The following is a 20,844-nucleotide window of genomic DNA, read 5'->3' on the forward strand; positions in this document are numbered from 1 at the left end:
TCACGGGCTCGAAAGCAAGTGGCCTCGAATTGCGATATTCTAAGAGAACTCGGAGAAACTTACCATTCGGCCTCACTCATGGCAGACCTAGGAGAACATCTCTTGCGGGAGTCTGATGCTCATCAGGGCCTGAGTTTCCAAACTGATTCTGCCGCGCAACAAAATTCAGATCTGCGTGCCTCTTCCACCCATATATCCTCTGGTAAGCATAACGCTTCTTTCGATTTTGTCACCTGAACTAATTGCGAAATAAAGAAAGTACATCTATTGGCTTCCAGAACACGCCTTCAACAAACAGCCCGAAGCCAATTTATCAGCCATACCATCCAAATCTGTTTGATCCAATGTCGTCTCTGGATGTCTTCGAGAACTTTGAAAATGAACTGGATGTTGAAGCTATTGTGGGAGGGTTATTCCACTGACCAGTCCAAAATTCAATATTCAATACTTATGGATATAAGATGATGGTACGGGCATACTCTTAGACTAAACTAAGGTTAGGTAAGTCTACAGCTAGGTAGGCGGTGGTCCCCCGTAGTCATGAGCCGTGGACTTAATCGACTAATCGAACGTGAGCTACCTCGTGAGTCTTCAGTAATTTTTGGGCGTAAGGCAGAAGCACAGATACCAAAAGAGAAATGCAGAGGCGTCAAATCTTATGTATTTTAATCATGGGTTTTTCGATTAGACCACATGGCAGTTTAGATGTATACGTAGTACCTACATCGAATACCATACCAAAGCCCGACATAGACTTCCGCAAAGCTCGAAAAGCCCGAAACCCGACCTAGACTGCGACATCGCCCGTCTATGGGCACCTAGGAGGTGCCCAAGGCCCGTCCACGGTGGGCCTTAGGCTATTTAGATTTTCGAGTGCCCGTCCATAACGCCTAAGGCCCACGGGCATACCCACGGCGGGCATGCCCACGATGCCCACTATTGCATAAAGTCACCCAAAATAGACGTATAACTCGCTGACTTTACATAATAAATAACTGTTATTTATACCTATTTTGCTAACTCTATGTAAAATAGCAGTTTTAATCTACAATATCTATAAATTTTACTAAAATATCTATCTATATAAGAAACTAGTATATATATAATACGACTTAGAATAAAATTTTAATCGAAATATATTATGTTATATGGTATTTTTATTAACTTATCAAATCATACTATAATAGCTTAAAGATATATATTTAAGTTAGTGGTATATACCTAGCATTTTCTATAAGTAAAATACTACTTATAGATTCTACTTTATCTCTCACTCTAGTATATTTCTTATAGGTAGATCGAAAGATAATTAGTATAATTCTTATTTTATAAGCTTATATCACTAAATTCTATTAATTATATCACTTAAAGACTTATATTATTATTCTAGGAGTTTTAAATCCTTCGATTGTAACTTAAGATAGGCGTTTAGGTATATTCCTATAGGCGTGCCCACGGGTATACCTATAGATAAAGACACTTATAACTAATTAGCTTATAATAACGTATTTCACAAGCGAGCCGCCCACACAAGCGAGCCGCCCACCTCCCCTAAAACACGTCTCGGGATTCGCACTTAGTCAATTCAACCACCCACCATGCCACCAATTCGCTCTCAAAGCTCTCGGAATTCAATTGAGCAAGAGGGTAGGATTCTATTAACTATTCAGGCTTTTAAGAATAAAGAAATCTCTTCAATTCGTGAAGTGGCGCGCGTTTTTAATATACCGCGTACAACTTTACGCGATCGCCTCTCCGGCCTAGAGTGCGCCAAAAACCGCAATTGGGGGCAAGGTTTGCCCCCAAAAACCAAACCGCAGTGGTTGCGGTTTCCAACCACCCAAACCGCAACCAAACCACAAACCACTGCGGTTCCCCAATGGGGCCCCAACAAAAACCATTTTTGTATAAAATTGAGGTCTTGGCATACATAAACTGGGTGACTCATGCTAATATATTACTGTTATTTAACCTTGTATTGGTCACAACTATACTTTATATCCGCGTGGGCGGTAGTATTTGTTTCTAACCTCGGTCAGAAATATACTACGTGGGTAGAGCCTAAGCCTTAACTAGTACTAGTATCAGCCTATTATATGGATAATAAAAAGGAGAAATTGTTGGGTCTTAGATGTTCTTCTATATTTTATCGCGGAAATATATATTCAATATAACAGTTTAATATATATCTTTCCCTGATCACTACAGTTTCCCTACAACTTTTTAAATAAAGGTATTATAATATTATAACTTATATTAATCAATTACGAATTATCCTTTTTATAAATATTATCCTATTTTAATAATAACTCCTTAGTTTATAGACTGTAAAATTAGTTTAAAGTCACTTAGTTATTTAGTTGAGACTTTGATATAGCTGCTGCCTTAGGCTCAATTTTCGAGGTAGCTTTCGGCGGAAAAATGATTTAAAGTTTCTTGCGGTTTCTTGCGGTTTTTTAATGGTTTCTTACGGTTTTTATTGGTTTTTTGCGGTTTCTTGATGGTTTCTTGCGGTTTTGACCTATATAGTAAGCTACTGTTATCTAATTAGCGGCTTAGTATACTAATTAAATCGCGATATATCCACTTATTTAGGAATCCTTTGTTGTCCTGTCAGTCGCGTCTATATAGTTAGTTAGAATCTGTATAATTTATGTAAGTCTGACCCTTCCCTCTTAGTATTTACCATTAGTAGTTGTGTTTTCATACTTATCATGTCTTAAACCCAGTAATCTGCCTTCTCCTTATCGATCTACGATAGTGATTTCGACAATTATACTCACAATCATCCTTTTATATCTGATCTATCTGAGAGTCAGGAAACATTACCTTTATTCGAAACGGACTTCCTCCGACCGTCCCTACCTCTATCAATCCCTTCAACATTCACACGTGTTGGCCCTGGTCGTAAGAAGGTCTATTTTCTCTATGACGAAATGCTCTATAACGACTGGGTAAGTTGGTGGCTAGAGATAGGCTTCGGTAAGAAACAACATATATCCTGGGACGCGAAACATTAGTCTAGTACCTGGGACACATTTCACTAGGTCGCCCATAGCTCTGATGGTACTGCAAAGGTTATGTGTAAGCGCTGTGGACAGATTCTTGAGCACCTAAACTTTGTCCGTGAGACAAAAGATGGGAAGAAACAGCGTTAAGGAACCTCAACTATGAAAGGCCACCTTTCTAGCGTAGGGTGTATAAAAGCTACCTAAGGTCAAGGGACAGATATCACTCGATTTTTACAGCTTAAGGTATGTTTCTCGTCTATTATTATAATTAGTTCTAGTCTAATTCCTAGACTATAACTAGAATACGCCGATCGCCAATGAATTTAGTCAAGAGATATGGGAACAAGAGCTTCTTACATTTCTTACGGTCGCGCGTCTTCCCTTTCGGCTGATCGAGTATCCTAAGTTTCATCGCTTAATCTAGATAGCCCAATCTGCACCGAGGGTCCCGGATATCCCTTCAGCAAAGACTATACGACGCCGGCTACAATCCTCCGTATAACAACAATAGGAAAGAATTCTAAGAATGCTCCTAGAAGATACAAAAATATTAATTGCTCTTGATTGCTGGACCTCGCCTTTCACATAGGCATTTATGGCTATAACTGGCTATTTTATCGATAAGGACTGGCAATACCGTGAGGTTCTTCTCGGCTTTAAACCCCTTTACGGATCACACTCTGGTGTGAACCTAAGTTCTGTACTCCTCGATATACTTTTGCGACATAAGATCGAAGATCGGGTCTTCGCAATCACGACTGATAATGTATCAAATAACCAGACATTGGTTGATACACTATAACAAGCAATATCAGAAGACACTACCCTTATTAGGGTCCCTTGTCTTGCCTATGTGATTCAGCTGAGCCTTAATGAGCTTCTTGGGTATATTAAGGCTTGCCCGCTCAATGAATCAACGGAGACACGGTGGACAGAGCAGCGATCCTAGTCAGCGCGTATGAATGCAACTAAGCAAAATATTGCCAATACACTATCGAAGGTATATATTTATACAATCTAGAGTTTTTATATTATACTAACTACGATATCTAGATTCGAAACCTTGCGATCTATGTGAATGCAAGTCCCTAACGACGGGAAACCTTCTACAATCTACAAGGCGAAACAATAAAGCTTATGCCTCTTTAAGACGTTAAGACACGCTGGAATTCTACGTTTCTAATGCTTCGACGTGCAAAACGCTTACGATCGTTTTTCCAGCTATTTTGTGATGAGTATGAGCGGCCTGATATGGTACTCGAGGACGAAGAATGGCGCTAGGTTGACTACCTTCTCTTTATTACCCAGCCCTTCTTTGATTTCACAGTTGAACTTTCAAAAACCCGGGATGCCACTATATATCATGTATTTCTGATTTATAACAAGCTGTTTGAGCACCTAGAGCTATCAATCACCCAGCTTACGCGGAAGAAGACTACCTGGAAGCGATAGATGCTTTAGGCGTTACAAGCTGCGCGAAAGAAGCTTGATGAGTACTACTCTGAGACAGATAACGTACGAGGGCATCTTTATGCAATCACTACAATGCTAGCTCCAGCGAACAAATTCTAGTTCTTCTAAACAGATGATTGGGATGATCGTTGGCGTACGATATACAGAAAGTCTCTTGAAGAGCATTTGGCTGTTTATAAAGAACGTCTTGCCCAGCAACCGACGTCTCCTCTATCTCTTTCGTTAGGGGGAGGAATATCGCGCCTAGACTCGATGGTAAAGCCAAAGCGTCCCCGCTCTGCTGTAGCAGGCGATGAGCTTTCGCAATATCTTGATAGTGGTATGTATCCTTAATTACTTTGCTTTATATGATATTAATTATCCCATAAGCTACTATAGATATAGCGCCTTTAGTGTTTTGGAGGGAGAATGCCTATCGTTTCCTAACTCTTGTAGCCCTTGCACGAGATGTGCTTTTAGTCCCTGCGACTGGTGCTGGTGTTGAACGACTTTTTAATACTGCCCGAGATATCTGTCACTATCGCCGTGGAAGATTAAGTGCAACAACTATCCAGGAGTTAATGATGTTTCTTTGTACTTCAAAATTCGAGATCGAGGAGGAATAGGCAGTATTCCTACAGGAATTCTTTACTCGCGACGAGATCGAAGCGGCAAAGGAGGAGAAGGAAATCACAACTGATACAGTGAACGTCGATCCGATTAGTGATACTGAGGAAGAGCAAACCTAGGAAGAGGAAGAGGTGCAAGGTAGGGAGGATATATAGGTTATGATCGATCATGATACTGACCCTCCCCTTCCTTCTAATAAAGATAAAAGCACTCAGATACGTGCTTCTGTAAGAGCTCGGAAACGGATCAGACATGACGAGGATCTATACCAGTATTATTAGCGATCAACAGGATAGCGAATTCAATCATTACACTAATTTCTGACCGCGGTCAAAAAGCTAGTACTATAATAAGAGAACCCTATATTTCTGACCGCGGTCAGAAATCAAGTGCCTAAGCCTAAAGCACTTATTTCACATATATCATATCTTCGAAGTCAAATACCCTAAGAAACAGAGAAAACCCGCATAAATTATACACTGACAAGGACCCACCCAGTTTGCATTGTTTGCCAAACCATTGGGGCCCCAAGAACCATTGCGGTTTGGGCCTCGAAAACCAAAAACCGCAATGGTTTCTGAAACTGGCCCCAAAAACCAAACCATTTGCGGTTTGGGGCGGTTTGGTTTTGCGGTTTTGCGGTTTTTGGCGCACTCTACTCCGGCCACACTGAACGAAGCACTACACGCGCAAATTCACATAAATTGACAGAAATAGAAGAGGAATCTCTTCAAAAATGGATTCTCTCTATAGATTCTCGTGGAGTAGCTCCCCGCCCTGCTACTATACGAGAAATGGCGAATCTTTTACTTCAACAACGTGGAATAACCCCAGCTCTTTCAGTCGGCGAAAACTGGGTTACGAATTTCATAAAACGACACCCTGATCTCTCCTCCCGATTCTCGAGACGCTATAATTACGAACGTGCGAAGTGTGAAGACCCAAAAATCATTAATGAATGGTTTGATCTTATTCAAAAAACTATCCTTTAATTTAGGATCGACCCCGATGACGTTTATAACTTCGACGAGACTAGTTTCGCGATAGGGTTAATTTCCACAGCGAAGGTGATAACGAGGAGCGAATTCTATGGCCGGCGCTCACTTTTATAACCTAGAAATCGTGAATGGGTTACTGTTATTGAGTGTACGAATTCGGCTGGCTAGGCGCTTCCTCCGTGTGTTATTTTTAAAGGCAAAGTCTACGTGGAATCATGGTTCGAAGGCCTACCAAACGACTAGCGAATTGAAGTTAGTCCTAATGGTTAGACTTCAGATAAAATAGGAGTTCGCTAGCTTGAGAAGCTCTTTATTCCTTGCACTTCTCTACGTACGAAGGGGGTTATAGGCTTCTAGTTCTTGATGGACATAGAAGCCATTTAACCCCTAAATTCGATGAAATTTGCGAGTAAAATAAGGTTATACCAATTTATATGCCTCCGCACTCCTCTCATCTTTTACAGCCTCTCGATATTGGCTGTTTTGCTGTGTTAAAACGATTATATGGTCGGCTGGTGGAGACAAAAATGAGAAATAGAATTAACTATATCGATAAACTTGACTTCCTCGAAGCATACCCCCTCGCACGAATTAAAGCTTTTAAACCAGAGACTATCAAGAATAGCTTTAGAGCAGCTGGTCTAGTACCTTTTGCACCTAATCGAGTGATCTCAAAGCTTAATATTCGACTCCGAACCCCTACACCCCCTCCGAGTAGGGGGAGCGATTAGGACCCAAAAACGCCCTCGAATTACGTGCAATTATAAAAGCAAGCTTCGTCAATTGAAGCTTTACTTCGTGCTAGATCGAGGAGCCCTCCGAGTCCGCTAAATTGCGCGATAAATCAGGTCTTAAAAGCCTGTTAAATCACTATACAGTCTGCTACTTTTCTTGAGAAAGAAGTAAGCGATTTACGTGCCGCCAACGAGAAGCAGAAGCAAAAGCGTACGAGATCCCGGAGGCAGATACCTACTAAAGAAGGCCTTTTAGTTGAAGAAGCCTCTGCATTGATTATACAGCAACAGGAAGTAGGTAAAGCACCTCCTCCGGGTCCCAGTATACCTGGAGAATCGGCTATTCAGCCACGTACACGGCCCCCCGGGGGTGTGGAATATGCAGATTGCCAGGACATAGAAGGGAAACATGTCCAAATAGACCAATTGATTAGTTGAATTAATTTAATAGCGTTTTGGTTGAGATAAATATAGTTGAAGTCAAGGGGTTAGTTTAGGTGGGCGGCTCGCTTGTGTGGGCGGTTATAAGGTCTACTCTTCGCCCTAAATCACGTAATCCCCACCATTTCTTATCCATACTAATTATTCTTGGATTCTTCCCCATTCGACCTAGCCCTAGGGCTACATAGCGGCGGCGTTCATAGCTCCGATTGGCGAGGACACACCTACCGCTACGATAACGCTAACGACATCCCATCGGTTAGCGGTAGACCTCGGCAGAGCAATACTTGCTTATGTCAAAAGGTCGCTGCCTAATCAGTTGAAGGGAGCTTCCCCTAGTTCCTCTATATGTTGAAACGGTCATCTGCATGACACTAAGAGCACGCTCATTCGGAGCTTTGACCTTGTTCTGTTTGTAGCCATATTGAAACATGACTTGGAGGTCTAACATTAGGCTCGTCGCCATCATCTCTACCTTTCTATCGACTCTCGGCCAACAAACCATTGGCCGCATATTTCCCATCAATATCAGTCCTATCTCGAATTATTTCCATCAGCGAATAGAAATAGGGGACTCGCGGAATGACTGGGCCTTATGCTCCATACTCCCTCTATCAACGACTGAACGGACCAATTTTGGCACCGGCCCAGGAGGATGTATTGTCTACGGCTACCCCTCCACTGGCGGGGTTCTCGTCAAAGAGGCTGACCTTCTCGACATGCTCTTCCTATCACTCCCCCGCTTTCATGAGTCGCAGCGCTCTCCTAGTGACGACGAAGAAGACAGATTCTGTAATCTCATGCGACGGACTGGTGCTAAGTGGTGGTCGAGTAAGGAGGACAGGCTGGAAGTACGGTTAGGCGCGAGGGAGATGACGGAGGAAGAAGAAAAGGTGCTGGTGTTCGGTTGGCCGACGGATGGAGTGGGTGTATGGATGTTGAGATATGAGAGTGATAGGCAACTTCCAAAGGATTTTGGGAGAATGAGTTTAGCGATGAATATGGATGAGAAGATACAGATGATGAGAGAATATGGCGCTACGTTTGCTGAAGATGTCACGCAGGTGGAGGAACTTTGTGATAGCTAAGCATGTCTTGAGTCCTGTTAGTCTTGGGATAAGTTCTTGTGGAGAGGAATTTGATTTAATGTTATGTATATGCAGTGCCGCGTCAACGACTACTCTCCTTATAGTATTCCTCTGCCTTGAAGATTCGGGCGTTCAATCGAACGGTGTCTGGGCCGATGATGAGAACCTGACATTTATCGTGGAACCAAGGCTCAAACCGTTGCATGGTATGGTCAAGGTCTCGCAGTGGCTGTAAGAACTTTTCTTTGATACGTTGGGTGGGTGTAATACGAATTGAAGCTAAAAGGGCGCCAATATCAGAGGCCGTCAGTTGGTTCATTATAGTGCATGCGATCTCATAATACCCATCGTGACGAAAAAACAATGGGATTCCTCTTTGAATATGAGATATTGGGATAGATGGTGCAGATGCAGTGAGCTGGAGGTTGACAAGAATCAGTATACCTTCATTTCTCAGGAATCAGGGAGATCTTACCAAGAAGTGATCGTGATGATGATTTGATAGAAAAAATTGAATGGAACGGGGTTTAATTCCCGCTGTATGAGGTAGCAGGGGTGCAAGCACCTTTATAAGGAATCTGACAAAGTTTGAATGAGCCCGCGGTAAGCGGTTCACTCCTGGAGGAACCATTCCTAGGAGCCAGGGCTTGTTAAGTAGATTTTGAGCCAATTTGTTCCTAAATTTTAGTGGTAGTAGAAGCTGCTGAGTGGAAAGCTGGTTCCTAGGATCCCATTAGGTGGGCATTCATTCGTCTCCCAGACGGCTCGGTGGTGGCAGCTTGACGACGACAGTTACAGATTAAAACAGCATCTTTAGACTTCCATATATGATATCAGGCTTTGCAAGTTGCGAAATAACTAATACATTTATAGGTCATCCTCAGTATAAGTTCAATTTAATTCCCTCGTATTCGGACATTACCAATAAGCCAGCCAGTCATGCTGGTTTCGTCTACAGTGTATACTACCCTGGCTACCGCACTGCTGATAGTCAGCCTCGTACGTTTTGAATTGTTTCGTCGAGCAGTTTAGGGAAGCACTTCAAATCTGGCTCTGGAACTTACAGTGTCTGTACCGAAAGATATCTTACTGACAGCTTATATAGGACTGAGCTGGGCTGGAACAAACGATACTCCAAGAGAGTTAGTTCTAGGAATAGCTAGCGTGTTTGCATTTTTACTTGTGGTAGGTGCTAGAGTATAAGGCAATTTTTCGGTTCCGACATTGACCACCAAGACAGTCTCTCCGAATAAGTATCTTGCTGCAAAACCTCATCAGTACACCATCTCGATTGAGGATCGGTTTCTCACTATATTACATTCTCTCAAGATCATATCTATGTTCGTTGGTACTTATATTTACCCGCCACTCCGTGGTGTTGTGCTCTTTCTTCACTTTGTGGACTATTTTAGTTTGGCTTCTCTCTTATGGTGGCTATATAGGTATACAACGATATATTCCCGGAATCGAACATAATTATATTGTGCTTTGCTTTACACGACCGGGTTAGCAGCGGTGCTTCTTCTCGTCGCGGTCTTTAGGGTTGTCCGGAACTGCTGGTTGCTATCTCTAGAGGTAAGTTTAGCTGCGTACGAGGAAATATCACTCTTGGCTGACTTTGATAGCTACAATTATACGTTCTGACCACCTAGATGATCATTTCATATTATATTGTACAAAATGCTGGAAGTTCAGTCGCTGAACCATCAACCTATTTAACAATTGTGGTAAATCGCCTAGTCTAGGACATAGTAGTTTTTATTGTCGGGCTGGATTTCTACCATTGTACATTTGATTCCCCTTCACAGCGGCAACGACTAACATCGGGGAAACCCATCCTCTGGCAGAATTGCCAAGTCGCCAACAGACCGTTCGTTCCAAACTTTAAGCACGCCGATAAGCCTTCCCCGAACTTCGTCTAACGCATCATCAATAGCATACAGGCGAGCCACTTGCTCATCCTAGCATTGCTTCAACTGGTTTCCATCGTTGTATAGCTGAATATTCCCGGTCCGCAGCTTTTTATTTTCTTCTTCGAGCTGCTGAATATCTATATGTTTGGATACACAAGAATCCCACAAACACCGAACGTACGCCATGAGACGTGCAGCCCAACATACAAGCTCAGAATCTTCCTCTTCGATCTGCTTCAAGATATCAAGTATGGGTCGGAAGGGCTCTACAGTCAATATCTGCTTCTCTATGGAGTGGTTTAGGATCTGGCTAGTCAGCGTGGCCCGTTCAGTTCATATCTTATTCTTACCGGCAGCGGGGTATCAACACCAGTAAGCAAAGTCTGGTCGGTTGAACTTAGCTATATATAAAGCGGTGCCTCTCTTTGTGTATCACTTATTTCTGGCGTTTTACTGGGACTATCCATGGCTGATACTGTTTCCTCTGTCATGGGCCTAGTGTACCTTTATACTATGACTTGGTTCAGTCCGTAGTAGATGGTGGGGCATCATTAGACAAATTTCACTGTGGTACGAAGTTCGCAGTCCTCAGCTTCCTTATTTTCCTCAGCCCCCTTAGCTAATTTCCAAGCTACTTCTAACTAGCGTTCAACGTTCACTCCATGCTTAATCTATCCAGCAACTTTTTCTGGCCCTACCGCCAAGGCTTAGTGTGGGATATCTGAGCGAGCCGCATCAAAGTGAGGCTGCAGTGTTGTGTACGACCATATAGACCAGTGACCATTACGGTCTACGGTTCATCGGCCTAAGCGGGCAATGTTACTCCACGTAGCATAGGATTGTCCTAAAGCATTTCCCAATTACTCATTTGAGAGTCATATCAATGTAAGCAAGCAGATATAATAAAGTCATGAGCGAACACTTCCACTCTATCTAAGATGTGCTGGGAGGAATGTGCGAAGCTAGTGTATTTACGTCTATGATATACCAATCAAAATCCTACCGTCGTTCTTTGTTGAGTGAATAGCCTTCCCTAAGCGGCACTAAAGTCGATCAGGAATGATAAACCTCTCCTAACTCTATGTAGTGATAGATACTGTAGTATTTTAACACCAACTAAAGAGAACACTTTCGGCATTCATTCAATAGTCGATTTGATGACTGACCCTACAGGATGAACTGAATTATCAAAGAGATATAGTAAAGCGACAAAACTGACTTCGAGCGCATCTATAGTTATACCATACAGGGAAAATGTATGTCCAATGTGTACTCTGAATCAGATATTTCTTTATTGATTGAGGGCTCGACCTTTCAGAGCATTTTGTGACCCATAGAAACTATCTAGCTCCTTTTGTGTTGTTTTCCTTGCTTGACTGGAGGGCTTAGACGGTGAGGCATAGGCCGCAGACGTCGCATCCATTCCTGTCGGGTTTCCTCCGTTGCAATGGCTTTCTCGCGTTCCAGCATGTGCGAGATATCATCGTAGGCACCAAAAGCGGTAAGAGATGTCCACCACGTCTCCGGCTTCAAGCATCGCTGTTGAAACCGCAGTCGTAGTGTAGGCTGGTCTCGCTGCAATACTGATTCAGTCAGACTATTGGTACCCTTAGACTTCCGCGGCCGTCGCTTACTAGGATTGCGACCAAGTAAAGGCATAGCGTCGAGCTCGTCCACTGAGTAGCGCGTTGGCTGACGAGAGATGACAGGCATAGTTGCAGATAATGAAATCTAATGTTTCGACTGGGGCTGCCGATGCTATTTATCGTCGTCATAGCCATACGTTTACTGGAAAGTGTTCCTTGTCACACTCACTTATTGCAGTAAATACATACCCCCAAATCGTCGTTCCTTACTTAACAGCTTGTAAGATGAAATTTCGGTAGCACAGCTCAGATTTGAGCAATGTTAGAAAGTTGATTGTACGCTCTTCCGAGTTCGCTCCCATAGTATCATGGTCATAGGGGAATTAGTGCGACAACTGTGGTTTCTACGCCATCGAATTAACAGTCGAGTCTATAAGTTACTCTGAGTCGGGCGGGATTATCTGATAGTTGGAAATGACGGTGTAAGACACAACGAGCGAGACACATCATAAACGCTTAGTTCAATCGCTCGGTCAAAAATGAGACATGACCGGTTAATAATTAGCTTTTTTAAAGTGAGGGGTGGGTTCAAACCAGAAGCTGGAAGACCGCTGGATCTCACATATGGGCTAGAACACATAGCCATCACTGGGACGACTTATCTAACAAGCGGCAGAAGCGAAATTAGACACATCAGCCAAGAGGGTGGGCTGCAAAGTATGAGGGCATGGTCGAACGAGACAATTCTTCAGATGGTCATTTGACGAATATTGCTAAAACGTGGTTGAGTCAACGTTGCCCAAGCTTCATAGCCAGCTGATAAGTTCCACCGGTCGGTTAACTGTGGTCATCACTGACCGGTTGGCCCTCTGGGATATTTACACTTGACCGATAAGTCGTCAAGAGACACAACCGCTCACGCCTGGGCTGAATATATATCAAGGGTCTGAGCCTTGTTTGACGGATCAGTCATGGTTCTCACGAGCAATAAGTTATAAGCCTTACATACTACCAGGAATCTAGGTCGAAGTAATGGCATTTCTAAGAACTAAACACGACTATATACACAAGTCAAATTACTGATAAGTCCACTCCGCAGAGCTCATTGAAGTTAAATATTATTGACGGTGTAAAAACTCTATTACCGTATATAGTCCGCTAGATCGGATTTTTCTCCCGGCACCGCCACCTGATAACGGAGAATATGTACACCTTGAAGAACAGAAGAGGATTATTTCTATAGTACCTTTAGGCTCGAGAGTACTAGCTGGATAAACCTCGAACGGACAATATTTGTTAATTTACTTGATTTTGGGTGTCCAACTCTACATCATAACAATTACGTGGTGTAAGTTTCCTAATCAACGTTAATGACTAGAATTGGAGGTGAGCCACACTAGCTTCTTTGAATTTTTAGGTGTATTGTCACGAATTTATCCAACAGCCGGGTGTTACGATACATCACATACCACTAACATTTCATTACTTACCTAACTAGCATACAACTAACAAACAAACTATAGCGGTGCATTTTGTATTGTACTATAAGGCTTGTGTAAGGGAAAGTATCCAGCCAAAGCAAGGTGTCATTCACCTAAACGTGGTTTTCTAGGACATCTCGTAATCGATCTATATTCAACCGGACGATTGAGTCATGTTCTTATACGTATGACAATCATAGAGAAAAAAGCGCAAGTATACTTACAAACGTAAAGAGGTCTAACTAATGAAGTTTAAATTCAAAAGCCAACGAGTGAAGCAAACAAGGCATATTTTGAGGCTACTATTGGTTCAAAGGAGGGCATAAAGAACGGAGTGCAACTTAGTACTTAATCTAGTGGCGTTCGGTCATCTTAGCAGAGCTATTCTTCATACGCAGCTATAAAAGTGAAATTTTTGACATGATTCATTAGCAGCTTCGTCAATCTTTGACAAGGGGTAAATCCTGTGTAACTCTATTCTGTCCGTACTTTGACTAGTAATAGATTCATGTCTTGCTCAAAGAATGTAAACTCTCTACGCAAAGAGATTCGGCGTACCGCGGGCTTTACAGTCTACGAATAAATAAATATTCTACAAGCCAGCCTTAATACGTTGCGCCTCAGTGAAGTAACGTATCGAGTGGACCTTCTCTACATGGCTTTTAAACGCTTGATGTCCACGAAAGGCGAGTCCACATACTTTATCAGGGCAAGAAATAAATTGGTCACTTTTAAAAATATGGAGGTGCTTTTCGAAATACTCTCTGGCCTTCCGAGCCGATACAAAACAACATTAGTAGTTTGGCTCAAACACACAGAAGAGGCAGTGCCGAGTTATCATAGAAATTGGACGACTTCGTGGTTCAGGAGATAGAGAAAAGCCCGGCTCTAAACGAGTGAGCTCATCTAGCGAGGCTTCCTCGCTTCCATTAGTGATTGTATACTTTGTCGTTTTTTTAGAGACCAAGTTCTCAGATAGCACCCTTTCGACACGGCCAAGATCAATAAGGGCATTGATTAAGACAACTCTTTACATTTTGTCATCTTCTTCAGAGAGCTCCTAACATAGGACTTGCATTAAGTCTACTACTTGGCGACGTTCTTTCAGGTGATAGACGATCTTCTAGGGTTCGTAAGCATCCTATTTCATATCCGATAGCGATGGATCAAGTTGCTTATTGATTTCCAGAGTATCAATAGTGTCAAAGAACTCATTGCGGGCACCAGTAAATGTGGTTTCCTTTAAAATCTTTTTTACTGTTCTCAACGCAGCATCCGCCTTCGCTTTAAGCTCTCCAATTTTAGTACTGCTTGCATTTTTCATAGATCCGTAAAGTTCTTTGGCCTCTTAAGCAAGGGTATCACGCATATATTGTAGTTTAAGGATCTCTAGATGGTTTAAAAGCGTAGCTCTATTGATTTCAGGTAGGTCATCATATTTAGACGGAGCTCGAGGGTCAATATAGCGACTTTTGGTGACTAAGGATATTTATCAATGCGTCTTCCGAAGGAATTCCAAGGAATGAAGCCTAAACATAGGTCTAGACCCGTTCGTTCATATACTTCTGAAATGTGCTAGCATAGACATGACCTATTACTTATTGTAGCAAGGGTAGAGATGCGGTTTCTGAAAATATTCCGTATATCAGTCCTAGAAAAACCACGATAACTAACAGCATCAAACTCACTATCAACTACCTCGCTAGTACCGCGCCGAAGGTCGTAAGGTCTCATTACTCTAATCATCCCAACGGCCAAGCTCAGCCGCTGCAAATAATGGAGGTATATGTGATACCTAAGTGGTTTCATAGGGTGAGTAGTCATTCCGGAATAATATAAGTCTGGCTGGCGGCAAATTGGCATATTGAGCTTATCTTTCTTGAATTTCAGTCTAACTGAACGACGTGGTGGGGAGACACAAGCCACGAATATATCCTCGACAGAATAAATATTTGCCAAAAATGCATCGTCAAGGATTGCCATTATAAGCACAAGGACAATTATATCGAAGAAAGGTTGTTTGACTTCAGACATTAGGAAGATTTTTCTATTAGATAAATTAGCTTGGCGTAAAACAAAGCCTTACAATCACTGACCTCTTTGGTTTGGTATAATAACCCTTAGTATGCTTCAAATCAATTTCCATCACAAGATAGTCACGAATACCTCTAGGGTTTAGGAGTAGAATCAAACTAATCTGACCGTAGCAAAGTGTTTTTAGATCATCTTCTGAGGTCCCAATCTTCGTCGTGTCCCTCAATTTCATCTACACCACCGAAGAAATGCTAGATATTAGTCCGCTCGTTTCGGTCAACATAAACCAGCGCTCCTAGTCGACTACCGGTATATACTAACACCAGAAGTAGGAAAGCGAGTTAAATTATTTAACGACCATCGGGATAGGGGGTTATATCTCTTATCCAATGGTGGTGGATAACAATGTACAAATCATTAACGTTCATCATAGGCTTCTCCCCAACAGACATATCGAGATTGTAACTTATGACTAGATGCTCCTTTATGTACTATTACATTTTTATTAGAAAGCGAGCAAGGGAAGAAACAAAAATGACTCACATCATTGATATCCTGACAACTCTTGGCATAAAGACTTCTCCCTACAGTTTTGCGGTAGAGCTAGCACCATTACCTCCAGCTCTCATATAAACTACTAAACTTCTTAATCTTAGAGTTATCAAGAATCCACTCGAGAAAAACCATGATATCTCCCTTCTATACTGCAATAAGAAATTAGAGAGGATCTTTCCCTAAATATTCACAGTGCCTATTTAGATCAGTTTCAGAAGGACAAGAGATCAGGTACTTCATTACCTAATCCATCTTTTTTTGATTTTATCAATGTTATTCTTTGTTAATATAGCATATCGTTTTTATATAATGCCTTTCTCAAGCTACTAACGACGTCGCCGGTAGTACTCAGGGCTATAAGCCAGCTTTTTCCCACTCCCTACGGTATCAAGAACAGACATGGCATGAATTAGAGTAGGCAGGAGGTAGTGAAAAAAGTAAAGGATAGTAAAAAAAGAAGATAAGAGAAAGAAACCCGTAATGACTAAGATCTAGAAGACCTAGGGATTGGAAATTGATCATGTACTTACAAGTCTTAGGTAAAGTGCTCTAAGAAAGCCCAAGACTTGACGGGGGGAAGGCTCTTTAAATATTGGAACAGAAGGCTTGGATTAGGGGGAGGGTTCAGCATTTAACAAGAGGACCTTTCTATTTTTACAAACAGCGGCTATAATCGGCTAACCTAGTGAGCAGAACATTATGACGTCCCTGATCATCAACAATGAATGCTCTGAGTGAAGGGTGAGCTGATCCCTGAGCAAGTATGAGTGCTCAGGGAGCGCTCAGTGACTAGGGGACGATAACGCAGATGCTAGTCACGTGACAATTTAATGACTAAGAATCTGGGTAAAAAGAACGCTTAAAACGGCGTCGAAGGTAGCCGTTTTCGGCGCTCAATTTACCGTCACCTAGCGTTGTGGTGTAATATATAAATTTAGCTAGTTATTGATAACGTATTAATTAAAATAATAAAATATTACCCTAATCTAAGGGCTAAAAACGGGATCTAAATATAAGGTAATTAAAGAAGTCACGTTTCTTAGAATGTTTAAATTGTTTAGTGCTTATTTTAGGCTTTGGGCCCCTATCGTAGGCCTAGTAGGCTTTCACCCCGGGCCTATAGCCCACCGGTGGGCCCGAGGATAGGCCTAAAGCCCAACCCAGTTAGTGGGTTGGGTTGGGTTGGGCGCTAGGCTTTATGGGCTTTGCGGAGGTCTACTCAGTTGTGATTGCCTAAAGCAAATACCACCTTACAGCGACATATATCATTACAACTACATAGGTACCAACCTTGGAAGTCTTCAATCATGTCCAGCCTCAGTGACCTCCTTAATCGACAACCGCCCACACCATGGGAACACTTCCTGGCTCAGCCTTGTATCTCTCTTGCGCGGAAGCTGTATACTTGGTATCAAATCATCCCCGCAAAACCACTCACAAATCCTGTTGCTATCATTTGCGTCTCCGATACCCACAACTGTCAACCTAGTCTTCCCGATGGAGATATTCTCATTCATGCTGGTGATCTCACACAATCGGGCTCGTTCAAGGAACTCCAGGCAACGCTCACCTGGTTACGCGCCCAGCCTCATCCCACCAAAATAGTTGTTGCTGGCAATCACGATGTGTTACTCGACGCAACGCGCGATGACTCAGACCAAGCTCTCTCTGAGCGAGCCCAGCTTGACTGGGGTGAAATAATCTACCTGGAAAACGAGGAGACCACAGTTTCCTGTGCAAATGGTCGCCAGCTCAGGATCTACGGAAGTCCTTTTACTAGACGAAATGGTAACTGGGCCTTTCAGTATCCTCCCAACCAAGACGTATGGACTGGCTCAGTGCCTGACGGGATTGATGTGCTAATCACTCACGGTCCGCCACTTGGTCATCTTGATTTGCTAAATCTGGGGTGTGCTCACCTACTGCGGGAGTTATGGAGAGTCAAGCCTAGGCTACATGTGTTTGGGCATGTCCATGCGGGAGCAGGCACCGAATGGATCTTGTTTGATACGCTCCAGGAGGCGTACGAGTGCACGGTCATTGCTAGAGGAGGTATTTGGAATCTTCTGTATACAATACGCGAGTTTCTCAAGACACCTTTCAATCCGAGTATCGAGGCAAAATGTTTACTTGTGAATCCAGCCACGGTTGGAGGTTTGCGGGATGATGAACGGAGACAGCCCGTCAAAGTTGTCATTTGATGTTGCAGTACCTTGAATTTCCTATATTTTTACCTTATCCCCTCTAAATCGAAAGATGTAGTTAAGGGCTATCTTCTGTGGCCTTGGACTAGAAATCGTATGCCAGGTGCTTAGGTGGCCAAAACTCCCTTAGATAACCATCATATCATTGTGATAGATATGTACCATTATCTTGTCGTCATCTTTCCATCATTATGGCCCTATAGATCAGCCAGTCTAAGATTGAGCAATAACGATGCCCTTGAAAAAGACACACATCCTCCACTATATACCGAGTAGATGCCAATCAGTTGCTGCTAGCCTCACATAAAACCCTCTAAACTTCCCCTACACACTTATATTGGATTCTAACATAGAATAGTAAGAAGAAAGGGAGAACAATTGGAGAAGTGGCGGAGAGCGAGGCGGTGAATTGGTGTGCTCAACCGATAATAACACCCATTTTCCAGCAGGCCGCTACATCGAAGTCCACATTGATGTATATCCTGCCATATGAGAGCACCACAAGAATTGCAACGCTCTCGGGATCATATCTTAGTAGCCGTCCAATCCAAGGATTGTGTGAGACAGAGAATCTACAGATCTACGAAGAAATAGAGAGCTCTGGAAAATCTGTAGATGCGTGGAGAAAGAAAGGGGCTATCTGACTATGAAAGACTAGATACACCGGGAGCAAACGATATACGTCATTTCTATCTATTCTTACATGACAGGAGGCTTTGCCACTCGAATCCCCCCAATATCGACACTTCTCAAGTTGACCGACCTCTTGACACATCGATTTACCCCTTCTGAGGGAGCTTCATGGCTATTTTTTCAAACAATCACGCCAGCATACCATGGGACGCTCCTTGAGGAGATTCGTGCACCCTGTACTCTTTTCGAGCTCATCTCGACCTTCAACTTCAGTTTTCCAATTCCCATGGCGCCGAAAGCCCCACTGGGTGTCTTTCGAACGACCGGGCACCACAACGTCCAAGAAAAATCGCGCCGAGTATGACTGGATCGAGGGCGTGGAGAGACTCGAAGAATACCAGCCCGGGGGTTATCACCCAATTATGGTCGGTGATGTGCTACATGGCCGTTATAAAATTGCAGACAAGCTTGGCTTTGGGACCTATTCTACGGTTTGGCTTGCCCGAGATGCTTATTTAAACCGATATGTTACTCTCAAAGCTAGCATGGCCGACTCGATTCAGCACGAGACGAAAGTCCTTAGGGCTTTGTCTGTTCCGCATTCCTCCTTTTCACTGGTACATCCTGGCCGTTGTTTAGTACCTGTTTTTCTAGATGAATTTGAAGTGCGAGGTCCTAACGGAAAACATATATGCTACACGGTGGCCCCTACACAATGCAACCTCAGAGAGGTCTCCTTTAGTCGTCTTTTCCAGTTGCTCGAGTACTATCATATCGACTCGTACAGGCTGTTGCTTATGCACATTCACAAGGCTATGTTCATGGAGGTTTGTTATAAACATACCTATCTATTTATATACTAGCTAACCAATACCCAATATCTTCGGTGGTAGATATTCATTTGAATAACATTTTGGTCAAGCCCCCGTCAAGTTTTGATGAGCTTTCTATCAAGCAACTCTATGAAACATTTGGCGAACCTGAGACAGTCCCTATCACACGACGTGATGGAGAACCATTACCACATAATGCCCCGGCCAAAGCTGTTGTGCCGCTATTCCTAGGGAAATACGCAGAGAAGTTCTCATCATCCGACGCACACCCCCTTCTAACTGACTTTGGTGAGGCATTTTGCCCCGCTTCAGACATTCGTCTTGGGAAAGACTGCCATACGCCAATCGCGTTTCGGGCTCCAGAAGCCAAGTTCGAATCGCAAATTCCGCTCGCATATTCCTCAGATATCTGGAGTCTGGCTACTGCGATCTGGGAAATTATCGGAATGAAGGCCATCTTTAGCACCGATCTTATAGATGAGGATTGGATAGCGGCTCAGCATGTCGATGTACTAGGGCCTATGCCACCGGAATGGTGGCAGCTCTGGGAAGGACGAGCCCGGTTTTTCGATGAGGATAGATATCCAACGGAGTCCTATAAGGAAAATAAATGGCCTCCTCTTGAGGAATCATTTGAGATCGGTGTGCAGAAATAGAGACGGAAGATGGGAGGCGAGATTGAGAAAGAGGAGAAAGCCGCATTTCTAGATTTGATGCGTCGGATGCTGTCATTTCGGCCAGAAGAGCGACCGACTGCTGAAGAGGTGCTAATGTCAGACTGGATGGTCAAATGGGCATTGCCTGATTGCGAGCGGAGCTAAATGAGTTTTCTTGTAGTTAATACTCAAAATCCATGCATTCAATGGTACGTCAAACAACTACGATCGATGCGCAGTTCTCTGCATAAACTGTGGTTAAATACGATAGGTGAGAAAGTAGTCATAGTTCACGGCGAAAGGCATAAAGCTATGTGGGAGCGGTTAATGCTAAATGACCAAGGAAAATAATGCATCAACGAAGGACGATTCCTCTCGAGATCCAGCGAGGACCAAAGTCAGTTTGACTATATACATTCTCAACATCAAGTCTAGAACACACAACTGTACCAATCATAGCTCAAAATGGTGTACGACATAAGTGCATTTGGCGTGCATTTGATGTTTTTGATAGTTTATACAGCTGCAATATCCACGAACTACTCTGTAACCTTGAAATTGAAAAATTCAGTCAGAATTCGTGAACGTTACAATG

The 20,844-nt window shown here is 42.9% G+C and overlaps 7 protein-coding genes across 7 annotated transcripts; 5 read left to right on the top strand and 2 right to left on the bottom strand.

Annotated features, from left to right (window-relative positions):
- Positions 1-2,762: 2,762 nt before the first annotated feature.
- Positions 2,763-3,158, top strand: N7517_009571 (uncharacterized protein; the record flags this gene model as incomplete). The annotated part of the gene is made up of 2 exons (XM_056727294.1): positions 2,763-2,954; positions 3,048-3,158. Coding segments are annotated over 2 exons (303 nt in total), but the record flags the coding sequence as incomplete, so codon positions are not given.
- Positions 3,159-3,170: 12 nt separating this feature from the next.
- On the top strand, positions 3,171-5,212 carry N7517_009572 (uncharacterized protein; the record flags this gene model as incomplete). Its single annotated transcript, XM_056727295.1, has 6 exons — positions 3,171-3,191; positions 3,249-3,254; positions 3,313-3,385; positions 4,711-4,803; positions 4,863-5,057; positions 5,094-5,212. 6 exons carry the CDS (start codon positions 3,171-3,173, stop codon positions 5,210-5,212), a joined length of 507 nt encoding a protein of 168 aa, XP_056575867.1.
- A 2,485-nt stretch (positions 5,213-7,697) lies between these two features.
- Positions 7,698-8,354, top strand: N7517_009573 (uncharacterized protein; the record flags this gene model as incomplete). Its single annotated transcript, XM_056727296.1, has 1 exon — positions 7,698-8,354. The coding sequence occupies one exon, from the start codon at positions 7,698-7,700 to the stop codon at positions 8,352-8,354; it is 657 nt and encodes a 218-aa protein (XP_056575868.1).
- Positions 8,355-8,436: 82 nt separating this feature from the next.
- Positions 8,437-8,673, bottom strand: N7517_009574 (uncharacterized protein; the record flags this gene model as incomplete). Its single annotated transcript, XM_056727297.1, has 1 exon — positions 8,437-8,673. One exon carries the CDS (start codon positions 8,671-8,673, stop codon positions 8,437-8,439), a length of 237 nt encoding a protein of 78 aa, XP_056575869.1.
- Positions 8,674-11,611: 2,938 nt separating this feature from the next.
- On the bottom strand, positions 11,612-11,980 carry N7517_009575 (uncharacterized protein; the record flags this gene model as incomplete). The annotated part of the gene is made up of 2 exons (XM_056727298.1): positions 11,612-11,850; positions 11,902-11,980. The coding sequence occupies 2 exons, from the start codon at positions 11,978-11,980 to the stop codon at positions 11,612-11,614; spliced, it is 318 nt and encodes a 105-aa protein (XP_056575870.1).
- A 5,250-nt stretch (positions 11,981-17,230) lies between these two features.
- Positions 17,231-18,124, top strand: N7517_009576 (metallophosphatase domain-containing protein; the record flags this gene model as incomplete). Its single annotated transcript, XM_056727299.1, has 1 exon — positions 17,231-18,124. One exon carries the CDS (start codon positions 17,231-17,233, stop codon positions 18,122-18,124), a length of 894 nt encoding a protein of 297 aa, XP_056575871.1.
- An 839-nt stretch (positions 18,125-18,963) lies between these two features.
- N7517_009577 (uncharacterized protein) lies at positions 18,964-20,249 on the top strand (the record flags this gene model as incomplete). The annotated part of the gene is made up of 2 exons (XM_056727300.1): positions 18,964-19,587; positions 19,683-20,249. The coding sequence occupies 2 exons, from the start codon at positions 18,964-18,966 to the stop codon at positions 20,247-20,249; spliced, it is 1,191 nt and encodes a 396-aa protein (XP_056575872.1).
- Between the last annotated feature and the right edge of the window lie 595 nt (positions 20,250-20,844).

The sequence above is a fragment of the Penicillium concentricum genome (assembly GCF_028827145.1).
Source record: "Penicillium concentricum strain IBT 3081 chromosome Unknown utg000004l_segment0_segment0, whole genome shotgun sequence".
NCBI lineage: Eukaryota > Fungi > Ascomycota > Eurotiomycetes > Eurotiales > Aspergillaceae > Penicillium > Penicillium concentricum.